This window comes from Parus major, chromosome 4, assembly GCF_001522545.3.
Source record: "Parus major isolate Abel chromosome 4, Parus_major1.1, whole genome shotgun sequence".
NCBI lineage: Eukaryota > Metazoa > Chordata > Aves > Passeriformes > Paridae > Parus > Parus major.
Genome location: NC_031771.1, coordinates 21,707,682 through 21,730,758, shown reverse-complemented (window position 1 = coordinate 21,730,758; position 23,077 = coordinate 21,707,682). Strand labels below are relative to the sequence as shown.

The 23,077-nt window shown below is 36.5% G+C and overlaps 1 protein-coding gene across 2 annotated transcripts in view; it reads right to left on the bottom strand.

The window, feature by feature from the left end:
• Positions 1-2,778: 2,778 nt before the first annotated feature.
• The window catches only part of GSTCD (glutathione S-transferase C-terminal domain containing), a 49,094-nt gene continuing 28,795 nt past the window's right edge, over positions 2,779-23,077 (bottom strand). For both annotated transcript variants that reach the window (XM_015625418.2, XM_015625416.3), the window contains exons 6-12: positions 17,646-17,761; positions 17,391-17,435; positions 16,875-17,003; positions 14,292-14,425; positions 12,592-12,622; positions 8,693-8,762; positions 2,779-6,503 (exon numbers count right to left, since the gene is read on the bottom strand). In XM_015625418.2, coding sequence (XP_015480904.1) covers positions 6,367-6,503; positions 8,693-8,762; positions 12,592-12,622; positions 14,292-14,425; positions 16,875-17,003; positions 17,391-17,435; positions 17,646-17,761 — 662 coding nt within the window. In that variant the 3' untranslated portion in view covers positions 2,779-6,366. The remainder of the gene's footprint in view (positions 6,504-8,692; positions 8,763-12,591; positions 12,623-14,291; positions 14,426-16,874; positions 17,004-17,390; positions 17,436-17,645; positions 17,762-23,077) is intronic.

Here is a 23,077-nt window from a genome sequence, read left to right as displayed (position 1 = left end):
TTGGTTTTTTTCAAACTGTTGAAACTATCTAACCATTCAGATCCTTATTTCAAGTCTCTGAAATCTTGACATTGTCAGGTATTTAACTACTCCTCTACTAGAATTTCCCAACAGGCCTGAGGAGCTTTGCTCTGCTCCCAGGGACAGCACCTTCCTCCTCAGGCCCTGCTCTGCTCTCTAAGGTGACACAGCAAAAAAAGCAGAATTAATAATCAGTTTGCCTTCTAGCCACTCTGCCACAGGACCTGTGTTCAGAGGGATGGGCTGGGGCTCCTGAGAGCACCAGGGAACCCATGTCAGCCCTGCCAGATGCAGGAATGCTTCTCAGCCCCTGGTCCCTTTGCTTGGGTGCCCTCTGGTGTGGGGAGAACAGTGGCAATTGATCCAGGGCTGTGGAGGGCACAAGGATATGTTCAGCTCGTGCTCTACATGAGGAGCCTCATTTCTTACAAAAATTTCTCGCTTACTACAATTCATCCTTTTGGGTAATTAGGTATCAAGTGTTGAAGAATGGGTGGGGATGACTCTTCCATCCTTTGAAAAAACCCTAAAGGAGATTCAATGCCTTATATCAAAAGGCTAAGATGCTAAAGCAATTCCAAATATACATTTAATAGATGAATAATTAAGCTCCTTGTATGGGTCCCAAAGCACTGAATAGGAGAAATGGACAGTGCAAATATGCTGTCTCTCTGTTCTGGGCTTCTGAAGCTCAAAAAACCCCAATTCTTCTCTGCCTACAGATCAATGATGGAATGAGCTGTGTGGGGACTGTCCCCTTAGCAGGGTGTGTACTATGGACTCCTTGAAGGAATTTGCACCTGTGCTATCCGTGGTCAGGAAAATACATCCTTGCCTCTCTCCACATGACTTTGTTAAAATTGCCCTTTTCAACACAGTCAGGCTGGGTCAGCTGTGGTGGTGCACACACTCAGTTTTCTACCTCCATGCAGGTGTTAAATTAAATCCAAAGTACGAGGAGGAATCCTGACACTTAAAATATCAGTGGGGTTCCTGCATCCCTGGGGCAAGCAGGTGTGAATTTATGTACCTGTGCATCCTCTGGGAGAAGAAAATTAAAGCATGTCATTGCTCTATTTTCCTGAACTGCACCAGGTGATCTGATAATATTACAGCTGTCTCAGAGGGACTGCTAGGCAGAGGTGTGGGTCTGAAGAGGAGAGAATGAGCCTTGTCTTCTTGCACTTGGAAAAAACTTTGTCTGAAAAAACTGCAGTTTTCTGAGCCTTGCCACGGACTGCAGAATGGAGGTGACTTCTAGATCCAGAAATGTTTGGTTTAAAAATATTCCAGACTTTTTTTATTTCCCTGCTCATTAAATGAGGACACCTAACATGCTGGTTTATTGCGCCAGTTTGAGGAACAGAATCATTAGGATTCAGTGGCAGTGCAAAGACAATGCACTAACTTTAGCTGAGCCTCAGCCATTAAGCACATATTTCTATTTTCCATAGCTGTGTCTGACATAAAAAATTAATTATTTTGCCCCTGTGTGTTGGAAGCAGCAGGAATTAGTGTATAGATAGCATACCTGGTAAAGCAAAGTAAGTAAAAAATAAGGGCTAAAATTACTACACCAAGAATTTTAGGTATTGAGGGTTGGGAAGAAACCCTAACTATTATGAATCAAATAATCTCACAGCTTTCAGAGAACTCTTTCCATCAGAGCACATGAATACTTAAGAGTCTGTGTTTTCTAAAAGAAAATGAGTGACATTATTCCCATGTTACCCAGGGGAAAAACAAGAGCAAAAGCGCTTCACATTGCCAAGGCGTGGCACATGCCTGTGGTGGGGACAGGGACAGCAGCCATCCAACTCCTGTTTTGTTCTGCAGGTTTAATGTCCAGGAAAACACATTTCAGGCCTGAAGTCCAGCAAGTGAGACAGAAATCAGGGGAAATTTTAACAGCTGATCATCTTTTTAGAGACTAACACTGGGATAATGTTAATTTTTCTTATTGTTTAATTGACCTAAGAAATTCATTATGAAACTATCCTCAGCACCTTTATCTATTTTGAAAATTAAAGCATTTTCTTAAATTCATTTTGAGAAGACTGCAGAGAAGGGTACTTTTTTACTCATGTAATTTCTGATTAAATAAAAGCTACAAGCAAAGAAAATGGCTTTCAGTTTTACTCTTTGCATAGAATCTTAATACATTACTGACTTAGAAAGTTTAATTTCTTTTAATGATAGTTGTAGTAACCTGAAACTTGCTAAGCACAAGCTACTGAACTGAAATCTTGATAGCCAGGTAGTTCAAGTGCAGTTCTGAGCATGGAAAGTTCAGAGGTTTTCTTTATTTTATTAGAGGCATGTAAGTAACACTAGATATATAGACAGGTAAATGCATGATACCTAGGCTTAAATTTTCTTTAAAAATTGGTAATAAAACAACAGGAACTTAGACTGAGATTGTACATGAGGAATTTGTTATGACAGGCAAATGGTCTGAGGCAAAAGCACTGAAAGTAGTACTTGATTATCCTTAAAGAAAACGTGCTTTTCCTTTTGCTGATATCTATGCACCAAGACCAAAACCAATGCTTCAACTCTTCAGTTACTTTTTGCTAATCAATGCTTTTCTAGATCAATACTTTCTAAAAATTTTATCTATACACACACACACACACATTGAAAGGCTTAATTACTAACCCTAAACCAAAATTTTAAAAGAAAATTGCCTCATCTGATGCTGTTGAGCCACACTAACTTTGGTTTAAACCTATTATAAAATCAGCTGAGTGCCACTTCATTGCAGGTTACTTAAGATCAAATTTATTTGACCAAAAATGGTTTCTTTAAATGCTGTTTTCCATGAGAATACCTGGCACTGCATGTCACCTAGGAATACATATATTTAAAAAGACATTTCTGTTACTGTCATTGCATCCACTCAGAAGTTAAAAGTCTAGCAATAATGAGAAACAGAAAACATTGGTCTAAAATTTATGGCCACTCTCTAAGTAAATAATTTTATGTGTGTTTACTTAAAGATTATCTTTGAGTAATTTCGACCACTCACGTAGCTTTCATTAATAGCAAAAATCAAAAGATGGCTTTATCAGAATAATAGTAACACTTTACTTTTTTTTGTTAAGATCAAGCCACATAAAAATTAAGGGGCACAATGAACCTACTAGGAATGTCCTTTGTTTATTACTACCCCTGCCTAAATACAGCAATACCAAGACCTCTTGAAATATGTCTGAAAAAGCAGACAATTAACACAATAAAGACAAAAATGAAAAACCAAAAATAAGGATACATGTCCACACAGATGTACTAATGTTTAAGACACAAAGGACCTTCAGCTTGGTCATCTGTTTCCTCTTACAAGGTTACTTTTTCCAGCATTACAGGCTACAAGGAAAACATAAAAGAAGACTGTCAAGATAATGGAAAATCATGACTATGCTAGGACAGCATTTTATTCACCCTATAGCTGATCCCAATGGGCCAGACAAATGAAAAACACAAATAGTATTTTGATACGCACCTCGGACATCAAGATAGCTCCTTGCATAACTAGCTGCTAGAACAATAGTTGTTCACTCATCAGGACCACGCTGTCTAATCACCTTGTTTAGGCAATTTTAGGCTCTACTAACTCCATACCATTTATGTATACAGAAACACAGGGCAAAGTAGCATACCTTTAAAAATTAATATAATTGAGCTCCTATTTCTAGTGAAAAGTACATGCCAGTTTAGCAATTTAATCTGTGGTGAATTAGGTATTATCTCTTGCTGCAAGTCTTGTTTTTTATGCTTTTTTTCATGTGCTTCTCTTCAGTTTTCAACAAGCATCTGTTCATCTGAAGGACAGTTCAGGCTTTACCATTCATAGTAACATAACTCCATCCTTGGACATGAGAAAGATTCAGTTCTCCTGAGAAGAAACCAGAGCCCATTGATGCCAATAGCAACAAGCTCACACCAGTATCACAAATGGAATGCAGTCTCACTAATCCTGTAAGCCATCAAGATGATGTATGTTGTGAGATGCCATTGAAATATCCCTGATTTTGGGAAGGAAAAAAATTGCTATAAACTACTTTGTATAGTTTGGCTCATCCAAGAAAAAATGGAATGTCATCATGCATATAAACACAGCACTACTTTTGCAGGTTTTCTCCCTTGCTTCTATAAACCTTTTCTTCCTGTGAAGCCTATTTTTTCGTGGGGCTGCAGATACAAAATAATTTACTTAAGTCACAAGTAAGCAACACCTGTGGGAAACTGTCTTAACAGTATTCATTAACTGTCATGAAAACAGGTACTTTAATAAAATTGAAAAAAAAAATCCAGTAAATGAAACAGAGATTGATACTTGGATTCTTGTGTGACTACACCTGTTTTTCTTGACCATCTGAAACACCTAATAAACTCTTGGACATTTGTCCAAATAAGGTTCCTTTTCCACTCTCTTAAGAAATCCTGGTTTTGCCTGTTAAAAATCCATTTTTATTTTTCATTCCATAGCACATATGTACTCTGTTGCACATCTCAAACATATTCCCTCTTTTCAGGTAGATCCAAAAGCTATTACAAACTATTGATACAGATATTGTAGGAAATAAGAAGCATGTAAAAGCACAGAATTTTGCTCTGCTGAAAGCTCTGTATTATTGCATAGTATCAGACCATGCCAAATGTTCAACACCACCACAACTAAAACATTCGTATTGTTATCCACTGGAGTAGAGCAGTGTGAAAATGCTTACGGTAAACAGCATCACAGTTTCCAACAGGTGCCTCACCTTGATGAGCTCTTCCTTCAGCACAAAAAAGTCATAAAGAGACATTTGCTCACTCAAGAAAAGTAATTTAACATGACTAATGTTCAGATTGACCTACCACTAATTTAGAAACTGAATTCCCATTGGGCAACTACTGTAGAAAACTCTGGAGAAAATTGGCATTGCCATGTACTTTGTAGTTGCCACGCATTCTTCAAAATTCCAATTACTCCTGTAAACACAAATAGTTGCAGAAAAAGCATTCCATCATTATCTGTGGGAAAACTCAGGCTAAAGGTAAGAATTCACTCTTACTTGCTCACTTTTGTGCATTTTAAGTAAGTGGGTAGTGTTCCATGTGTTCACATGAAAAAAGCCTCAAGTATTTAGATATTTTGGATAGCTAAGTTTCATGAATAATAAGATATTTTTGGATCCTTTTTTTGCTCCAATACCTATTGTTTGCAATCCAGTTTGCCGTGTCCTGAAGCTATGTTCACAAGTTTTCAAACTTCAGATTATTTAAATAGAAACATGGCAGAATTCACATATGTGTATAACCCCTAAAGATGCAGTAAATATCTCATTAGGAGCTATCTTCATCATGTTTGTGTGAACAGATGATTTAAAATTAGAGGGGAAATGGAGCACAGGAGAATGCTTCTTTTCATTTTAAAATGGCATAACCACAATTATATTTTCAAATGGTTCCACACTGCAACTTTGGTGAAATTTTAAACTGAATATAAAATCAATGAAGATGATGTATGTAGACACATGAACTGTTTTTAAATATTTCTTCTGACAGCAAGTTTCTTATGAATGGCAACCAACACACTTCTCTTATCAATGCAACAGTGAAGTATCCATTCACTAACATCATGTCTACCTCCCACTTTCTGGTCAACGCATAATGAGCAGTTGGGTTTCTTTAAACCCAATGTCAAATGCCTGGTTACAGAATCTTTGCATAATATTTAAAGGTAATTCTAAAGTCTTTTTTAAAAAATAATCATCAGATTAGAATACATTTTTAATAAGCAGATTGAGGCCCAAGGTATTCTGATGAACTTTTATTAAAAATAATCTTCCTACAGTAGTATGCAATTCTTTGGCAAAGTCAGGCCAACTCCTGTTGCACAGCCATCTTCAGTAACATAGTGAATTTGATCTTCTCTGTTCCTCTGGTGACCAGCACTGCTGGCTGATAACTGCTCTGCTTATGAACACAAATGCTGTTTTGACCACGAATGCAATTTCCAAGCAGCCAAGACACAGCTTTACTGAAAAGGAAATCACCTTTCCTTGAACAAAGCCAGCTTTTTCTGAACTTTTACAGATGGCTATAATTCCATGCACAGTCATTAGATCCAGAAACTTCTCAGTATGAGAACCAAAAGTTGCTTAACGACACATTACAAGTTGATTTGTGATGCTCTGCATGCAGTTTGCTTTTTAGGACCTTGGGGGCTGCTTCCCCTTCTAAAGGCAATGCGTTCAAGATGCAGGATGTCTGGTTCCAGTGCTGCCTCTATCTGCTGGATGTCATTATGCACTGAAGATTTATGTTCAGCTTCAAATCAAGTGCAAGTTTCACACTCTAAGCAGGGATGCCAACAAACATATTGTTCTTTGGAGAACAACTCTCTGGCTCCATAGATATAACTTGGACAGAGTAGTTATGCTCTTCTGCAGCCCATGCCCGATCCAGATCCACAAGTCCCATACACTGCTTTCCTAAAATTAGAGCAAGGGAGAGCACAGAAACTCAAAATGTAGAAACTTTATCAGAAATGTGCATGCAAATATTCAATGTTAAGAAAACACATCAGTAAGCCATCTGAAAAATAAGTTCCAAACCTATTTTAAAAAACATTCTAATCTGTTTTACGTTCCAAATCACATCTGTGACTTGCAACCCTCATTTAGCAAAGACCTTAAGGAGGTTATTAACTCTTTGTATATGGAGAAAGGCACAACTATTTAAAAGTATTCTCAAAACTTCCAGAAAAAAACATGCTTTAATGTAAATGGAAAGAAGAAATATGCCTGGTTTACCCTTAGCTCTCTGAAATCTCACTCCCTTTATAATCATAACTGTTTTCCTCTGGTACTTTCACCTAAAATCTGAAAATCTCTGATTATTGAACATAAATAATAGACTAAAATACCAAAAAAGTGATCCAGTACAACTGATTTGAGACATATTTTAACTATTTATAAACAAACATACTAAATTGATAATGCAAAATAAGCTTATTTCAGATTTGCCTGCTGAAAAAAAACCAGGAAGGATAGAAGGTTTTTTTCTGCTTAGAAGATTTTTATGATGACACAGCCATGACAAGATGATGGGACCATTTGTCTTTACTTATTTACTCATTATAATTGATTATTATGCTCTGAAACACCAGACTGACTTGTCAGATTGTATTTTTGGCAGCTTGAAACTCTGTTGCAAAAAAAATCTAATGCTACTTTGAAATGTTTTGTCACTAACAGTTACAGTCCCAAGTCAACAGGGCACAATGCTCAAACACAATGATCCTACCTCTTCCTTTGTTCCTTGACAGGATTGTATAGTTAAATGCATTTGGGGTGTGAGATGAAGAGACAGGAGCACATCCTGTTTACCTTCGGAATTGGAGTCTGGTATTCCAAACTACCCTCTGGAACAGCTTACCTCTCTTCCCTGAACATATAAAGAGCTTTTGTGCCTGTATCATTACCAGCCCTGTTATGCACCCCGGTCAGGTGCCTGTAGAAGTTTTGGGCAGGAGGCATCAACACACCCTGCAGCATCCTTGTATTTCAGAGCAGCTGATGCACATCACAATTTAATGCAAGGTTCAGTCCACTCTACTCTGTCTGTCCACAGTGAGCCCACAGCCAGAACGATCTTCTCCTTCTCAACTGGATTCCTTAGTAAAAAACAGTATTTCACTACTTTGAATTCACCAACATTGGACTCAGTCCAACATTTGGACTCAGTTCTGTTGGTGGCTTGAGATTTGAGATGGGTAGTAATTGGGTTGAAGACAATTTAAAGATATGATAAGGGAGGACCTGAAAAGATCTTTCCACCTCAGTCCTGTATGATTTGTATGTTGCAGGGAGAAATTATCAGTTTATATAACCAACCAGGACAGAACTCTGCAAATTACCTTTTGTAGCCCTATCCTCCCATATTTGTGGTTTCACAGAAAATCACCTTCTGTTCCTGGTTGAACAAAATGGCCACTCTCTCCAATATTATTATTACAGGTGTACACACTCTCAGGGCAAAACACTTAAAAGTTACATTTTTGGAAATAAATCCCTGCAGTTTCAGACAATGAGAACAAAAAAAAATTTGGGGTCCTATTTCAATTTTCAGTCCACAGCATTGGGTCCAACACTAGTGAGTGAATACTGACCTTTTAAATACTTTTTTTCAAATATTGTGATGATGACAAAAGAAACTGACAAATTTATTGTCAGCCTTTATACAGGATCTCTATTATTTTCTTTTTGTGCAGCAAGTATAAGAAACACTTTCAATTCTTCAAATTAAGCTTTTAAAAAACATCATGTTTATTAGCTAGTACTGCTTTAATATACTTCATAAATGTTTCTTCTAAGCCAGAAAAGCAGAGTTATGTCCTTAGAACTCCTAGCCCCTTCTGTCTTTTCTGACATGGAAGCTAGTTTACAGCTTCCATCAGAACAGTAATACCAGACAGTAAAATGCAAACTCTGTCTTTAATATTGCTGATTTTGGAAGAATAAAAACATTTCTACAGCAAGAAGAGAACAGAAAGAAGTGAAATGTGACAAAACTTAAATTTTTCAACTGTTATCTGAAGACATCTACTTAATGGCCCATTCATGGATCAAGGTAAAACTGTTACAGGGATGGTTTACACAAGAGCTGCAGAAATTCGTACCGATTAGCCTGCGTTCAGGTGGAAGCTGAACAGCTGTCTGATCTGCAAATCTGCAAAGAATCATGTGCTCCTATAAAAAAGACCAAAAAAAAATTAATCAAAAAAAATCTGGTTAAATGCTTAAAAATATCAGAACTGCTACCACATTGAAGACAGTATTTCTAAAAAAATCCACCTGTGTGGAAATCCCAGCTTTACACTGCAAATATATGTGTAAGTCAAGTGCTTGTAATCACTGCCTCATTTCTCCTCATGTGTATTTGTTTCTTGCTGGACTTCCTAATTCTTTGCAGCAGTTGAATGGGATGCAATGTATACAAGACAGTGTTCTTCAAAGACATTCTGCAGACTAATTTCTTCTTCAATAACTGATGAGCAACACAGCCATCTTTTAGCACAGTCATAATAGGGCAGCTTCCCTCCATCAATAAGCAGCCAAGACAAAATTCTTTTAGCAGTTGATTTGAACATTTCTCCCAAGCAGTGATTTTGAATCCCAGGATAGGCTCGTGGGTGAAACTTCCTCTGCCCTACCAAATCCATTTAGATCCATTTGGAAGGCAAAAACTACCTGGTTGTGAATAGGAAAGTTTCCTCCATCAAAAGGAGCACAATTTACTTTCAAACTACCCCTTTTCCATTAAATTTTTCTGCAGAGACTTCTACAGAAGAACTTCTCCCTGCCCAGGGGGATGGTGGAGGGGAGGGTGCTGTTTAGAGCAGCAACAGAGCTGCATCCTCACTTGCCTTCAATGCCCACCACCCTTGCCAGCACAATGGCTCCTCAAAGACCAGCCAAGCCAAGAAAAGCAGGTTAGCCAGGTGGTGAGAGCAGGAGCCTTGCAGGTGTGGCAGTAGAATTACTGCTCTGATGACAGCTGTGCTTTGTGGGACAGCTGCAATACTCAGTACAGGGCAGAGTAAATCAGAACCATCTTAGAATCACATAACATTCCAAGTCTCCCACAGTGTCATGGGGAGAAAATAGAAAGGGGGAACAACACAAAGTGCTCTCCTAAGCAAAGCTTCCAGAGCTATAGTTCTGAAACAAGGACATGTGCCTTGCATCAAAAAGATTTTTTTTTATTATTCTTGCCTGATATAAAATTATGATTTTAAAGATTTGATTCTTGTAACAGGTGGAGAGAGCAACTTCACCAAAGGATACTTCAGGTTCTTCCAGTATTCTTTTTTTAGAGGGCCATAAACATCCAAGTCTTCACTCCACAAAAAAACTCATATTAAATCAAGATGGTAATTACCCCAGTACATGCCATCCAATTCATAAATAGACACCTGACTGCAAAAAATTTCCCATGTATTATAAAATAAAATATTATCACTGCTTGATACACAAATATTACTCATTTAAATATATTTATAATATCTTGATGCAAGGATATTTGTCCTCTAGTACAGCTCATCTATATCAAGGTTTCCAGCACACAGCTTCACAAAAAATACAGAAGTAAAGAACTTGTCATAACACATTTAGGCCTTAAACATGTTACACCCAGTCAGGTCAGCTCAAATGTGGCTATTCTTGTAGTACAAAAGAGTTGAAAGTATTAAACCCAGACGTGACTACTGAAGAGGGAAAAGGTGCCATGGACAATGTGGCCACTGCTAGGAGAGAAGCAGCAGTGACAGGCAGCTTGAGAAGAAAAAGAGGGATTCAGTGGAGAGGGAGAAGATTCAGGTTAGCACACAACTCTTCATTAGCCTTCAGGCACCCAATAGAACTTGGGTCTTTGCAACAATAAATTCCCAGCTTTTTGGACCAGACCAGAGCCAAAGTTAACCTGAAAATCTGGACTGACTCCAGTCCTTAGCTCTTACAGAGTGATCCAAAAATATAAACTAAAGCCTGTTATGACTACATTGTTTCCCCTTGACACAGTGATTAAACTGTCATATTCCCTGTTGGCTGAAATAAGAAAAGCATTTCTAAAATAATGATTATAAACTTCCCAAAGGGTGCATAAACAGTTAACTTGTTTACTAGAACACCCACATGCTCAATTCCTATTAAATTTCCAAAGCTGTATTTGCAAATTTATACAGTTCTACTTTCCAATTCTCCTTGTGTCTTGACAGAGTCTCAAAATGTATCATAGTAGAAATCTACATCTATCATAACCTTATTCCTTGCAACTATAAACTACTGAATTACAGCATAATGTTCTCATCAAAAAAGTTTTGGAAATGCCAGACTTCTGGATGTCTTTTTAGATCTCACTAAAATGAAAGATAAGAGAAATTAATTTAAAATGGGAACTGGAGTGGGTGACACAGACAATGTCTGGCTAACACATGGCAACTTTGGCTGCTGGCCAATAACCTGTAAGAATTTATTAATATGAAATATAAAAACACATACAGCTAGCTGCATAACAAAAGTTATTTATAACTAGGATTATCTGAGGCACCAACCAGCCTAGACCAATTGTATAGACTCTTATGTTTCTAAGAGAGGAGTATTTTTTAGCCCTGTCTTTGACTCCTGTGCCCTTCTGCAACTCAAATGATAAAATTCTGGAGCTTCTATAGTATTGAAAAACCCTGTGATTTGAATCTCCATGGATTAACAGAGTAAGAAAAAATTCACTGAGCTGCAATGAGATTATACACTATCCTAAACTAGGTATCCTTGACTTTATAATTGACACCATCTCTCTGTACTGTCAGCAGGTTTAATAATGCTAGTAAATAATTTTTTCCTGAACTGAAACCTGAGTTCTTTGAGGTTATGTCTTAGAGACATTGAAAGGAACATTAATAGTGAGAAAAAATGATAGCAGCTCCAAATCAATCATGTGGCTTTTGGCATCTCAATCATTGGGCATTTTTTACCTGATAACTGAACTTCCCTTAATAAGATGGCTGGAGATTTTCTGAATTTTTAAAACTCCCTCTAATTTAGGCATTAAAAAGGATAATCTCTATTTTCCTGCCACATACATTATCTCTGCACTGCCCACTGTCCCCAAAAGCATTTGGATATTAGAAATACTCTCCTTCATTTCCATACTTTTGTTACAAAGAATTTTTCTGCACCTCCAAAAATCACCTCTATGTTGTAAAAGCCAAGAGTCCTGTCCAGGATTTGAGCTGTAAATTTAGTAAAGTTTCTATATAACCCTGCTTCTCTCAAAAGGAAACATGTTCTTTTCATGCCACATTAAGTGCCTCTGACCTTCAAATTTTGGGTTGCTCACCACTAACTAATTTAAACTCACAGGACAAAACTTCACACATCAGTACCAGTTTTCTGCTGTCCACCTCTCTGCTCTTGTCCTTTCCCACACTCCTGTTACCCTTCACTCTGTCAGATCTGTATGTTTCAATGATAATTTCTCCCACATTACTCTCATTATCTCCACAGACCTCAGCTGCTCAGGGTCAAAACACACTTGAATATTTTAAAAATAATTTTGAACAACATTTTAAAAACTGTATAAAATATAAATACTGTATCAAAATCTTGCTGATCTGTTTAAGCTCTTCCTACTTAGTATGTCCAATGTTTTAGACATAAATTAGAAGGAGGAATCTAATGTTTATTACAACAGTTGTATTTAACAGCTAAACAAATTGGTATCCTGTAATTTTGAACTGATTCATGTTGAGGTACCCGAGGAATGTCTCACTTATGACATTGTGACAAAAAATGCTGGCTTTTTTTTGCAGAGAAACAATTTAATTTTATTGAAGAAAAATGCCCTTAAAATGGATAGTGGAGAGAAAACACAATGACACCTGCACCAATAATGAACATTTCACATAAAACATGCCCCTCTCACAATTAGAAGATAACCACTTATATTTCATTTGATAAGAAGACCCAGCGAAATGCAGGAAACTGCACATAAACACCTTCCCTCTGTCCATTTACATACCTTGTAGGACAAAATTTCTTTGAACTGATGACTGAAAAAAAAAAATAGATAATTCAATTAACATCTAAAAACAGCAAAGGTGGAAAATAGAAGGAATCATTACATATTTGAACACATTTTAAAGAAAACAGCAATATCCGCATCTTACAGAAAGGCATTAAGAAGTATCAAAACCCATTACAGTCCCAGTTCACTAGAAAAGTGTATTTAGTGGTGGGTTTTTTCCTAGTATTAATAGAAATTCTCTCTTTCAATCATTAGAAATGTTAAGACATACTGGTTTTCTCACCATCACACAAACACTTTATATATATTTAATAATACACACATATATTTTGTTTGTATCACAAAGCTAAAGAGTCTCAATGAAGCTGAGTATAGAACACAGCCACTATGGTGATATGGCCAGGCTATCATGTTTTATAATCATATAACATAAGAAAAAAAAGAAAAAGCAAACCCTAAAATGTAGCTCAAGTTCAGGTTGACAGCTTTTTTGCAGACTTATGAGATTCAAAATTTTAGCAAACACATTGTTGCAGCATCTACAGCAACAAAAGTTTTCTAAGAGATCATTTCCAGTCTTTGTGTTCTAAAAATGTAGCTGGCCAAAAGTTAAACATTAAACAGCCAATTTTAAAGCAAATCTATTGAGAAAAATTACATGCCTGTTAAACTTAGAAGGCTTGGAATTTTATTGTCTCTTCATAAGACTTGTTTTATTGTGTCACAAGAGAAAACGAAAAGGACACACATGAACAGATGGAAATATCAAATTGAGTAAGAAAAAATAATTAAATGCCAAGGTTATCAAACTGACAAATTTTAAATAATTTGATATTATAGAAAAGTATGAAAAATATTTCATATGAATGCATAATATCTTTTTAGATTTGTTGATTCCTTTTAAGACTGCATGTTTCAGTTTCTTATTTTAGCAAATATATACTTAAGTTATTGATGCAATTCCTAATAGAATTAAATCTAAGTCATCTTGGACATCCAAAATGCAAAGCTCAGTTTTATGAACAAAACCAAAAAGCCAACCAAAACACAACCCTTTTCCTCCACCTAGTTCTGACCCAGAAGGAGGTTTAACCTCTTATCTTCTACCACTTTACACATATCTTTTACATTTTATTTATATCAAAGGCATTAAAATTCTTAAGCATAAGATATATGAGTATCTCCCACAAGGCAGATCTGAAGACAAAATATGTACACAATCCACTGAAAAAGTATTAAAAATATGAACTGAAATACAGGAGAGCTTATCTGCTTGGGAATAAATCAAAGGAGTTCTACAACTCTTTGGTTAACTGCGGTATAAAGCAGACCCATTTCTTTACACTGACTGCTTACATCTTCCTCCAACAGTAAAATGTCAATTCCCCTTCATAGAGTAATTTTCACAAATTTGCTATTAACTTTGTGATTTTAAGGTAGAGGGTCTGTCTATTGATTGTATAAAGCCTTCTGAACCATGTAAAGATAAATGCAAAAAAAAATAATCCAGGAATTACCAATCTGCCTGTGAGGATAGGATGACAAACAGGAGGAAACAGTTTCATTGTCAGTGTGAATCAGCTTAGCCTAGTCACTCACAATGACCCTCAAACGATTAATTCTATACTCTTTTAGGATTTTATTCCCTCACTTAAATTGATATTTTAGGGCTTATCTTGCAAGCTTTAGTTTACCTTCGTGGATATTTGAACTTGACTGTATTTTGAATGAAGCCGTAGCAGCAGGGGGAGATGACAAAGGCTGCCCGTGCCCTGAGGCAGTGCTCAATCACCATGTCTGTGGCCACCCCGCAGGCGTGCAGGGCCACCTACAGCAGGAAAAACAACCAAGGAAACATGAAAATTCATCACTGGAACATTCTAAATACAATCCAGCATTTCTTTGGTTTACTGAGCTAATTAATGCATGAGGAAGATTTTGCAACTAACACTGTTATACCAAAGGTCTGGTCCTTAATTCTACAGTTTTTCATTCCTCTCCTTCATATCTATGTTAAGGAAAATTTAGGGTTTATTCATTTAACAAAGAATCAACACTGAAGAAAGGTCACTCACCAAAAACACTCAAAAGGTAGGTGCACTTAATTGTGACATCAAATAAATTTAAAACAAATCTCCAGAAAAATAGTGCTGGAATACATAGTAACAGAAAAACTATGCAGTGATTTGTCAAAAGTTTTTGTCAAGCAAAAAGGATGTAGAAATACAAAAAACTATGTCAAAACTGGATTTCAACTAAGCAGTAGGAGAAGAAACAGATTTACCTGAGGGTCACATTTAAAGGAAAAAATTATGCACACATTTAGGCAATTTGATTTTCAAGTATTTAGTAAAACCTATAGGAAACAAACACTGGAGCTGGGGAAGGCATCTAATACAACTTGCCTTCCTTTAATTTTCTTTTTCCTCTCCTTATTCTTGTATATTTTTTCTTAGTGAGGGGCTCTTCAACTAAAATAACATTTGATCACAACTACCCATGAACACTGATGTGTTTGGGCAACACACAGGTTGCACCCAAACTCTTCCTGCTCTCCTACAGAAAAGCAAGTTGTTGAAGTACTCAATATATTGCAAGGGAACACAGGCAGCTCTCTCCTCTCTATACCTGGGATGCCAAATGCACCACTGTAATGGGGTATTACCTTCTCTGCCTCCTCCCAGTACCTCAAAAAGTGCCTCAAAGAGCAGGCCTGGTGCATACTCAAACAAGGACATTTTTGAGGCACATTTTTGATTTTATGCAGCCATGTGGGTTTATAAAACTACATTGTTTGCTTTGCTTTTTGTTCACCGTACATTTAGAGAAGGGGTTTAAGATGGCACAGCTCAGATTTCAGGGTTCAAAGCTGTTTGTCAAGGTAGAGCAACTGGAAGATAAAAACTTTGCTCTCAGATATAGATTAAAACAAAGTCTTTTTTGTTTCCATTATGCTTGCTGTAAGCTCAGTCGAGGAGACCATTAATCATCAACTGAACTGTAATTGCATGCAGATGGAAACAAATATTCTAGTCTCAGGCACAACATTAAAAAAATTAACAAGAAAGTAATTTCACAACAAATTTTTCTGCTCATATGAATTTTACAGCAAAAATTAAAATTAAAAAAAATAAAATTAGTTTAACATCAGAAACAGATTCTTAATATCACAGCTATCAGATTATCATGGAATGTCATTATAGTTACTTCCTCATCTATCCAAGTAGAAAACAGCTCTCTGCTTTGCTTGCAGAAAAAGAAGCCTTAAAACAGCAGCAGATAAACCAGTAACTTTGCTGAGCCTGTATGACCTGTTACACCAATTGATTTCTTCTTTGGCTTTCTGAGAACCCATTTAGTTAAGAAAAAAATCCCAAATAAAATTACAAACAAAGCTTCCACAGGGTACCCAATATATTGAATTCACTGTCCGAAACAAAATAAAATGTGAAGACTAATTCAGATATTTGGAAATAAATGTCTGGAAAAGAAGAATTTCCAAGTAAATTCTTCTGGCATATACTTTGAGATCTCCCTTGTAACAGAACTTGAAAAGAGAATACTTTTTTATTAAATAAAAACTCCACAGGGTTAACATTGTATTAATCCTTAAAACAGGCCCCAGAAATTAAGACAGGAACTCTAATGACCTCAAAATTGGAGACTCATTTCACAAAACAGCTATTAAACATTTCACACACACAATTCAGAGTATTATTCATGAGATCCTGATATTTTGAAATAGCTCTCTAGTTCACCCACTGAGATTTATATGACAATGTAACACAGAAAATAAAGCCTGAGAACTGGAAATTTACACTTGGAAGGACTGGGCTAAAAACATTTATTCTCTCCTCTTTCTCCTGCACTCAATTTCTTTTCCTTTCTTAAACCAACCAACCAACCAGTTAAACAGTACTGCTCATGTATCAAAAACCTTCAGCATGACCCACTCTCAGCTACAGTCAAAACAGGCTTTTAGATAGATGATTTAAAGAAGAGTCAATCTTGCATGGAAAGCTTGTACCTTGCCACAGAGGTTCATATTCTATTAACAGCACAAAAATCTAGATGTCAGGAATATTTACAGAGCTACAAAATACTATTTATGCCCTATTCTTCACTAGGGCTGAAAAATTCTAGACAGGACATTAATTTCATTTACTTTCAGAGTCTGTAAAGACATACAGGATTTTATCCTCTTACATGCATCAGTTGCTTTAAGAATAACTAATCAGACACTGAAGTTTTCAAGTGGAAAAGTTATAATCACTTACCCCAATGTTAAAAGTCCCATTAAAATAGTCCAAATTTGCTTGAATGAACCAAATGTTGTTTAAACCTAGTTCATCACTTCTGTCTTTAGCACGGATCAGAGACAACTCCTTATTTTCTATAAGTACCACCTAGATTTCACACATAAGACAAAGTAAGGCAAAATAATACTGAGAAGTCAAAGTACAACATTACCAAGCAGAAAACTTTGTAGTTTGTTGAGAAAACCTCTGAATCACTAGTGGCAGAGTCTGAGATGTACAAATGGTTAGCTGGACACCCAGGAACAATCAAAGGCATTTAATACCTGCCACTATTAATCAGCTTGAAAATATTTTATATTTTCATACAACTTTTGTCTTTTCTGGAAAGCACCACACACATTTGGGGATTATGCTAAAAAATGTGCATGTTTTAAACCTAAATCCTCTGCTGAGACAACTGCGACTTCTGTGTGTCTTCCCTACATACACATCTTTTTAAGATGATTACCAGACATCTTTTTATTAAGAATTTACCTGACATGATGGCATCATATAGGCAAGAACAATTCCAACATGGCCCTGTGAAAACAAAAAGCAAAATCTCAGTCACTTTTCAGTGTTCCCTGTTTTTCACTCAGAATGTTGATGGGCACCCCCATATCAAAGAACCTTTGGAAGCAGCTGAAATTTCAGCATTTGCATTTCTGCTTTGCTTTGTGGCAACAACCACCTAGGACTGTGAAGATGAAAGCTGAAAGAAATTGAACCACAAACAAAAATATACATTACCCCTCCACTGCAAAAATCCACAATCAAATCTCCAGGTTTCGCGAGCTTTGTCACTGCTGCTACCAAATTATTCAGCTGCTGCTGCTTCCTGAGAGCCCGGTCTCTAGACATCTTTCCTGGGGATGACAGAGAAAATGCCTAAGTAGTGATCAGCAGTTCTCAACCCTGACAATTTTATATGGGTAACTGCAAAGCACTGCAAATGCAATTTACAGCTGAGATTAGAAATTACTGGAACACTTGGGCATCTTAATCCACTTCAAGCTAAATTCATATTTAACATATTAAATATTTGGTAGAACCTTCTCCAAAAATAACTTTCTAATTGTTGCTGCTAATGTATCCTTAGGAACAAACTCATATAAACTTAATGTAAAGCAATCAAACTCATGTAAACTCTGGCCTAATTCTCCTCCAATCCTGTCATTCATGCCCAGAGAGAATCCAAACACATTCACAGTAAGGTTGCCAAAATAAATCCTCATTTACTGTATCTATAGACGCTATCCTTAAGCATTTTTGTTTTAAAACTTGTACCCTTTCTACTGTAAATTTTTAGTTTTCATACTAATCCGCCCTATTTATTTAAATGACTGCTAGTGCAAGAAGGTACTTCTCAAAGTGACTATTTCTACATAGCAAAGACTGGCTTTCAATCATATCTGTAACAACTAGAACTGGAAAAACTGTTAATTTCTTTCAAATGTGCTTAGTAAAGTCCAACACGGAGTAGCTTCAGACATCATGAATTTGTTGAGTCAGCACTTACGTATTTGTAAGGCTGTGTTTTGTCTCAATGGGGCTGAGTGCTGACAGACCTATTAAAGACTCCTTTTGCTTGTTCAGAAAGCAGAGTTTTACATAGATATTGGCAGCTCATCTTCACAGTAAGAAAAAAGTACTGAAACAACTCTTTAGTATTAAGTACAACTCCTGAAGACACCATCAATTTGCACGAAATTAGCAAATAGATTTTAGTATCCCTAAAAATCAAACAGTAATATAGTAACAAGTTTCATCAGCAAAAACAGATCCACTATTTAGTACTCAGTTAGTCAGCCTCATGAGCATTAAGTTAATAAGAAAAATAATTTTTTAATTATTTTTTAGTCTGCAGTCTTCAAAAACTCTAGCAATTAACTGTTCATAGTCACCAGCCAACAAGGTTCTTTACAATCTTCCTTTACTGTGCAGGCAATACGTAGCAAATACTACCTTGAAAGATGGATAAAATCAAAGTTTAATCAATAGGTCTTTTGCCTGCTCTACCTCTGTATTTTGAGCTTGGTAGCCAGAATTAGAGAAACACAGCAAGCTGTGATGTGGCCTACAGAGAATGTTAGTTAGCATGGCTAACTAGTCAGTCCTTCATTACAGTAAACAGGCAATAAATTAAAACTTCTGCATCTAAAAATACTACAGCTCACAAGCTCTGTGATAGAAAACAATGTTAATTGCTGTCTTCAAGAACAGTAAGAAAAAAAGTAGGTTGAAATTTAGCCCTGCAAGGCAAAACCTTGAAGAACTTGACATTTTTATACAATACACTGAAAGACCCTCATAAAATGATTTCCTCGCTTCATGAGAACCCAACTAACAGATTGCCATACAGTCACAGAAAAATTAGTTCTCAACAAATTGAAACAACAGAAATATTTTATTTGGCTTCACACATCCAATATTACTGTTAATACAGCCCATATCAAGCAGAACTTTAAAGTTTCTGTGACATCCAGAGGTCTTGCACTTTGGCACAAATAAATATTAACTTTTCAGAAGGCAAAGCCCCTTTTATTTTTGTATTACCTTGGTCAGCATTCAAGTTCATATAATCCTTTAGTCCCCAAATAATCCTTCCATATTTCTCAAGTTAAACTTGAAAAGTCACTAAAGCACACTTTAAAAACCCAAATCCCATGTATCACCTCTAAGAATTTAACGCTATTCAACTTTCAAGTCCTATCATAGTACGTCTGAACGTGCAGCCACCAACACATACATCTAACACACAGTATGTGCATTCTCCTGTTACATACAGTAGAATTGCATACTTCTATTGTTTTAGCACAAGTATCTTTTCTATTTTCCATAAGCCACAGTTAACTAATTCAAATTGTAACATGATTCTACTTTCCAAGGAAATTCAGGGGAAATGTATTCATTCATATATCAAGTACAGCAAAAAAGGCTCAGTAACTACAAAACAGATACAGTTTTACTGTTTCATACTAAGCTGAACAGGTTTTTCTGAAACCAACAGGTTTTTTTTAATGGTAGTACCTTATGATAATTCAGGACATTCTAATTATTTTCTAACACCCATAATATTGTCTGCTAAATTCTTTTTGACACCTGTTGGCAGGTAGAGGGTGATATTTGCTTCTTTGTTGTGTGAGTTTTTCTACTTTCGTGTTATGGACTGGTTTTTTACATTTACAGAGTGTATTAGTTACATTAATCCAACAGTACAGTGGTTCCTGTGCAAGTACTAGGAAAAGCAGAATTCAAAAAGATGTAAGGAATCCAGCTCAGCTGACACATACTTAATGAAAAAATACTCTCAACAGCCAAAAATAATATCACCTTCTTCCAACTAACTCTGCCAAATCTTGCAATAAATACAATTTGGAAAGACAGTAACTTTGCTGAGGTCCATTGGTCACCTTGGTACTTGAACAATGCTCTTCTCCAACTTCAGCTGCTTTTATTAAATCTGTGTGGGCCAGTGCTGAAAGCTGAAGATCTGCCCTCTGTTTCTCCAGCCTGGGACCAACCACCTTCCAGCTGTCCCCTTTCACTGCACTGCCCTTTCTCCCTTCCCCTCCCTCCAAAGCAGCAACCTGTTTGCTTTCAGCAACATCTGTTTCCTACTTGTTGCATCACCACACCAAAGGAGAGAGTGGATGTATCAGGAGATGGGCCAGCCAGTCTCAGCATCATCTCCAAGTATGCCCTGGCAAAGACACAGTGGAATCACAGTTTGAAATACACACCACATCAAAAAGCAAAGAAGCATTTGCAAGAGGCAAATGTGTCTCATTTTTTCCTCTATCTTTTATAATAGTGGAGGGAGGCAACTTTGAGTGGGCAAAAAGGATGATTCTGTTTTTTGAGGACTACTTGAATTCAATACAGCAAATAGCATGTCTACAGCTTGTGCATTTGGGCATAAGTCAAAGTAGGGGACCCAGCAAGTGAGGCTGTTGAGAGAGAAGTCAGACCACATCCTGTATTGGGACCTGAATACCTCCTCATTGATATAAATCTGTCCATTGAAAAGCAAAAAGTAACATTCCTATGGTTTCAGCTTTGGGAATAAAGCAGACTTCCACTCCAGAGTAGCTATAAAACAATTACCACCACAGAATGTCCCTAATGAATTCCTCAATGCAATGTAGATTGTAGAATGACACTGACCTTGGCTCTCCATTTGTCAGGCTCAGTATAAATTGTTTTCCTTACGTTCAACTCCCTTATAGTTGTGAAATAACTCAGTCTGGCTGTTTGAGTGATACTGGGCTAAAAAGTATCTGTTGCTGGAAGTCTGCCTCTTAGTTACAAGGAATATACTTCTTTACTATGTGTGTCAAGCCTAAAGGTCAGACTTCGAGCTCTGACCTGAACACAGAATTCAAAGGCTGGCCTGTAACAGAGCCATTTTAAAGAACCTGTTGAATTTGATCCTTAAAGTATTTCTTTTAACTGGGATACCGAATCTGCTGGGATTCACAAAGAAAACATCATCAAATTATCAAAAAAGTTTCACTGCTTTTACATTTTCTGCTCCATCAGAACCCTTTAAAATCAAATGCAACTGACTTAGATAATAGGTGACCTTTCAAAAATCACTCTCATTGAAAAGTAAATGGAAACATTTAACAGGTTCATTAAATTTTAAAGTAGGTATTTAATCAGATTTTTCATTATGTTGAGATATTTCTGTGTCCCTACCTTCAGCAATGTAAAAGTCTAATTCATATTTTGAAAGGCCAGGGAAAAGAATCATCAGAAAGAAAAAAAAAACCAAACCACTTTAAAGCATCACAAAGTATCAACTATCCTAGCAGCCAAAGCTCTTATGCCGGACTTTTTATTTATTTAGAGAAAACTACAGCAAACCTTAATTTTTTTATTTTTCATTCTCTTGATCTTGTTGCTTTACCAAGACTTCAGTCCCAAGGTATAGCCAAAAGGAACTTGTAAGAGGAAAAGTATATGCTTTCTGGCTCTGCAGAGAATCTCACAGTTACAATGCACTACAAAAACAGAGGGACCAGAGACCTGACCACCAGGAGAACTAAATGCTCACATCTCTTAAAAAGGCACATCCACAACAACTAGTGGTTGGTGTGGGTGGGGGTTTTTCACTGCTTGTTGAGCTCCAGTGCTGCACTCCACATGTACACAGCATATGTACAGTTCAGCTTCCTCACAAGCCTTCTCCAGGTTCTGTGATGAAAACAAAAAAGCCAAACAGTGCTTTTAGCACCAAACAGAACTATTTTGTACTTACAAAGAGAGATTGTAATAATTCTTGTAGGTTTTTTAATGCACACGATCATGAGTGGAGCCCTCAGAGTGCAACTCGCTTCTTCTCTCTAACCAGTATAAATTCCTTTGCAAAAACTATAAGATATGCTTTATTATATGTGTCACCAAGAGACAACATTTACCAACCTTTCATCTTTCCCCAAATTTATATTATAATATTAAAAGAATCACAAGGTACTAAAGGAAGCTTGCTCACCAAACAATCTCAAGAGAAAACGTAGTGTAAAGCAGAATAGCATCTATGGTAATTGCCTGCTTCCTGACTCCATTAACACAGATGACTCACAACAACCTATCTTTAATTAAGTTCTCAATGAAATAGAAGTCTATTATAACACAACTGAACTGATGCATTTGTTTACAAAGGCTAAAACATTTATTTAATCAGATGGAAGATCAGATAGCTTAGGGTTATTATTGACTCATTTGCTCTTTCTTTACATTTGAAAATTGCTGTTCTGATCTCTCTTATAACACAGTGGATATGAAAATGTCAATTTCCTCTTAAAACATTTTTTTGATTTAATTTCAGAAGTAATGGAAGTAATTGGGCCAAATTTTAAAAAACCCGAACCATCTAGTTCCAATTGTGTAAGTATTTCCTTACTTTTGCATCAGAGTTTTAATCCATTAGTCCTATCACAAAATATACCACTTTATCACACACACTGCAAAAACACCCAGCAACACTAACTGAAGGGCTGTGCTTTTATTAGTGTCCTCCAGACCTCACCTCCTCCCATTTTTACATTCTCTCTCCATTCACACTTGGAGAATTAAAATATGAGCTAGAGATTGAGTGAAAACATTGTTTTATAGATGAGGCTGCAATGCAGAAAACCTAATTTTCCTTTCTTTTTAATACTTACTTTTTATGGAAC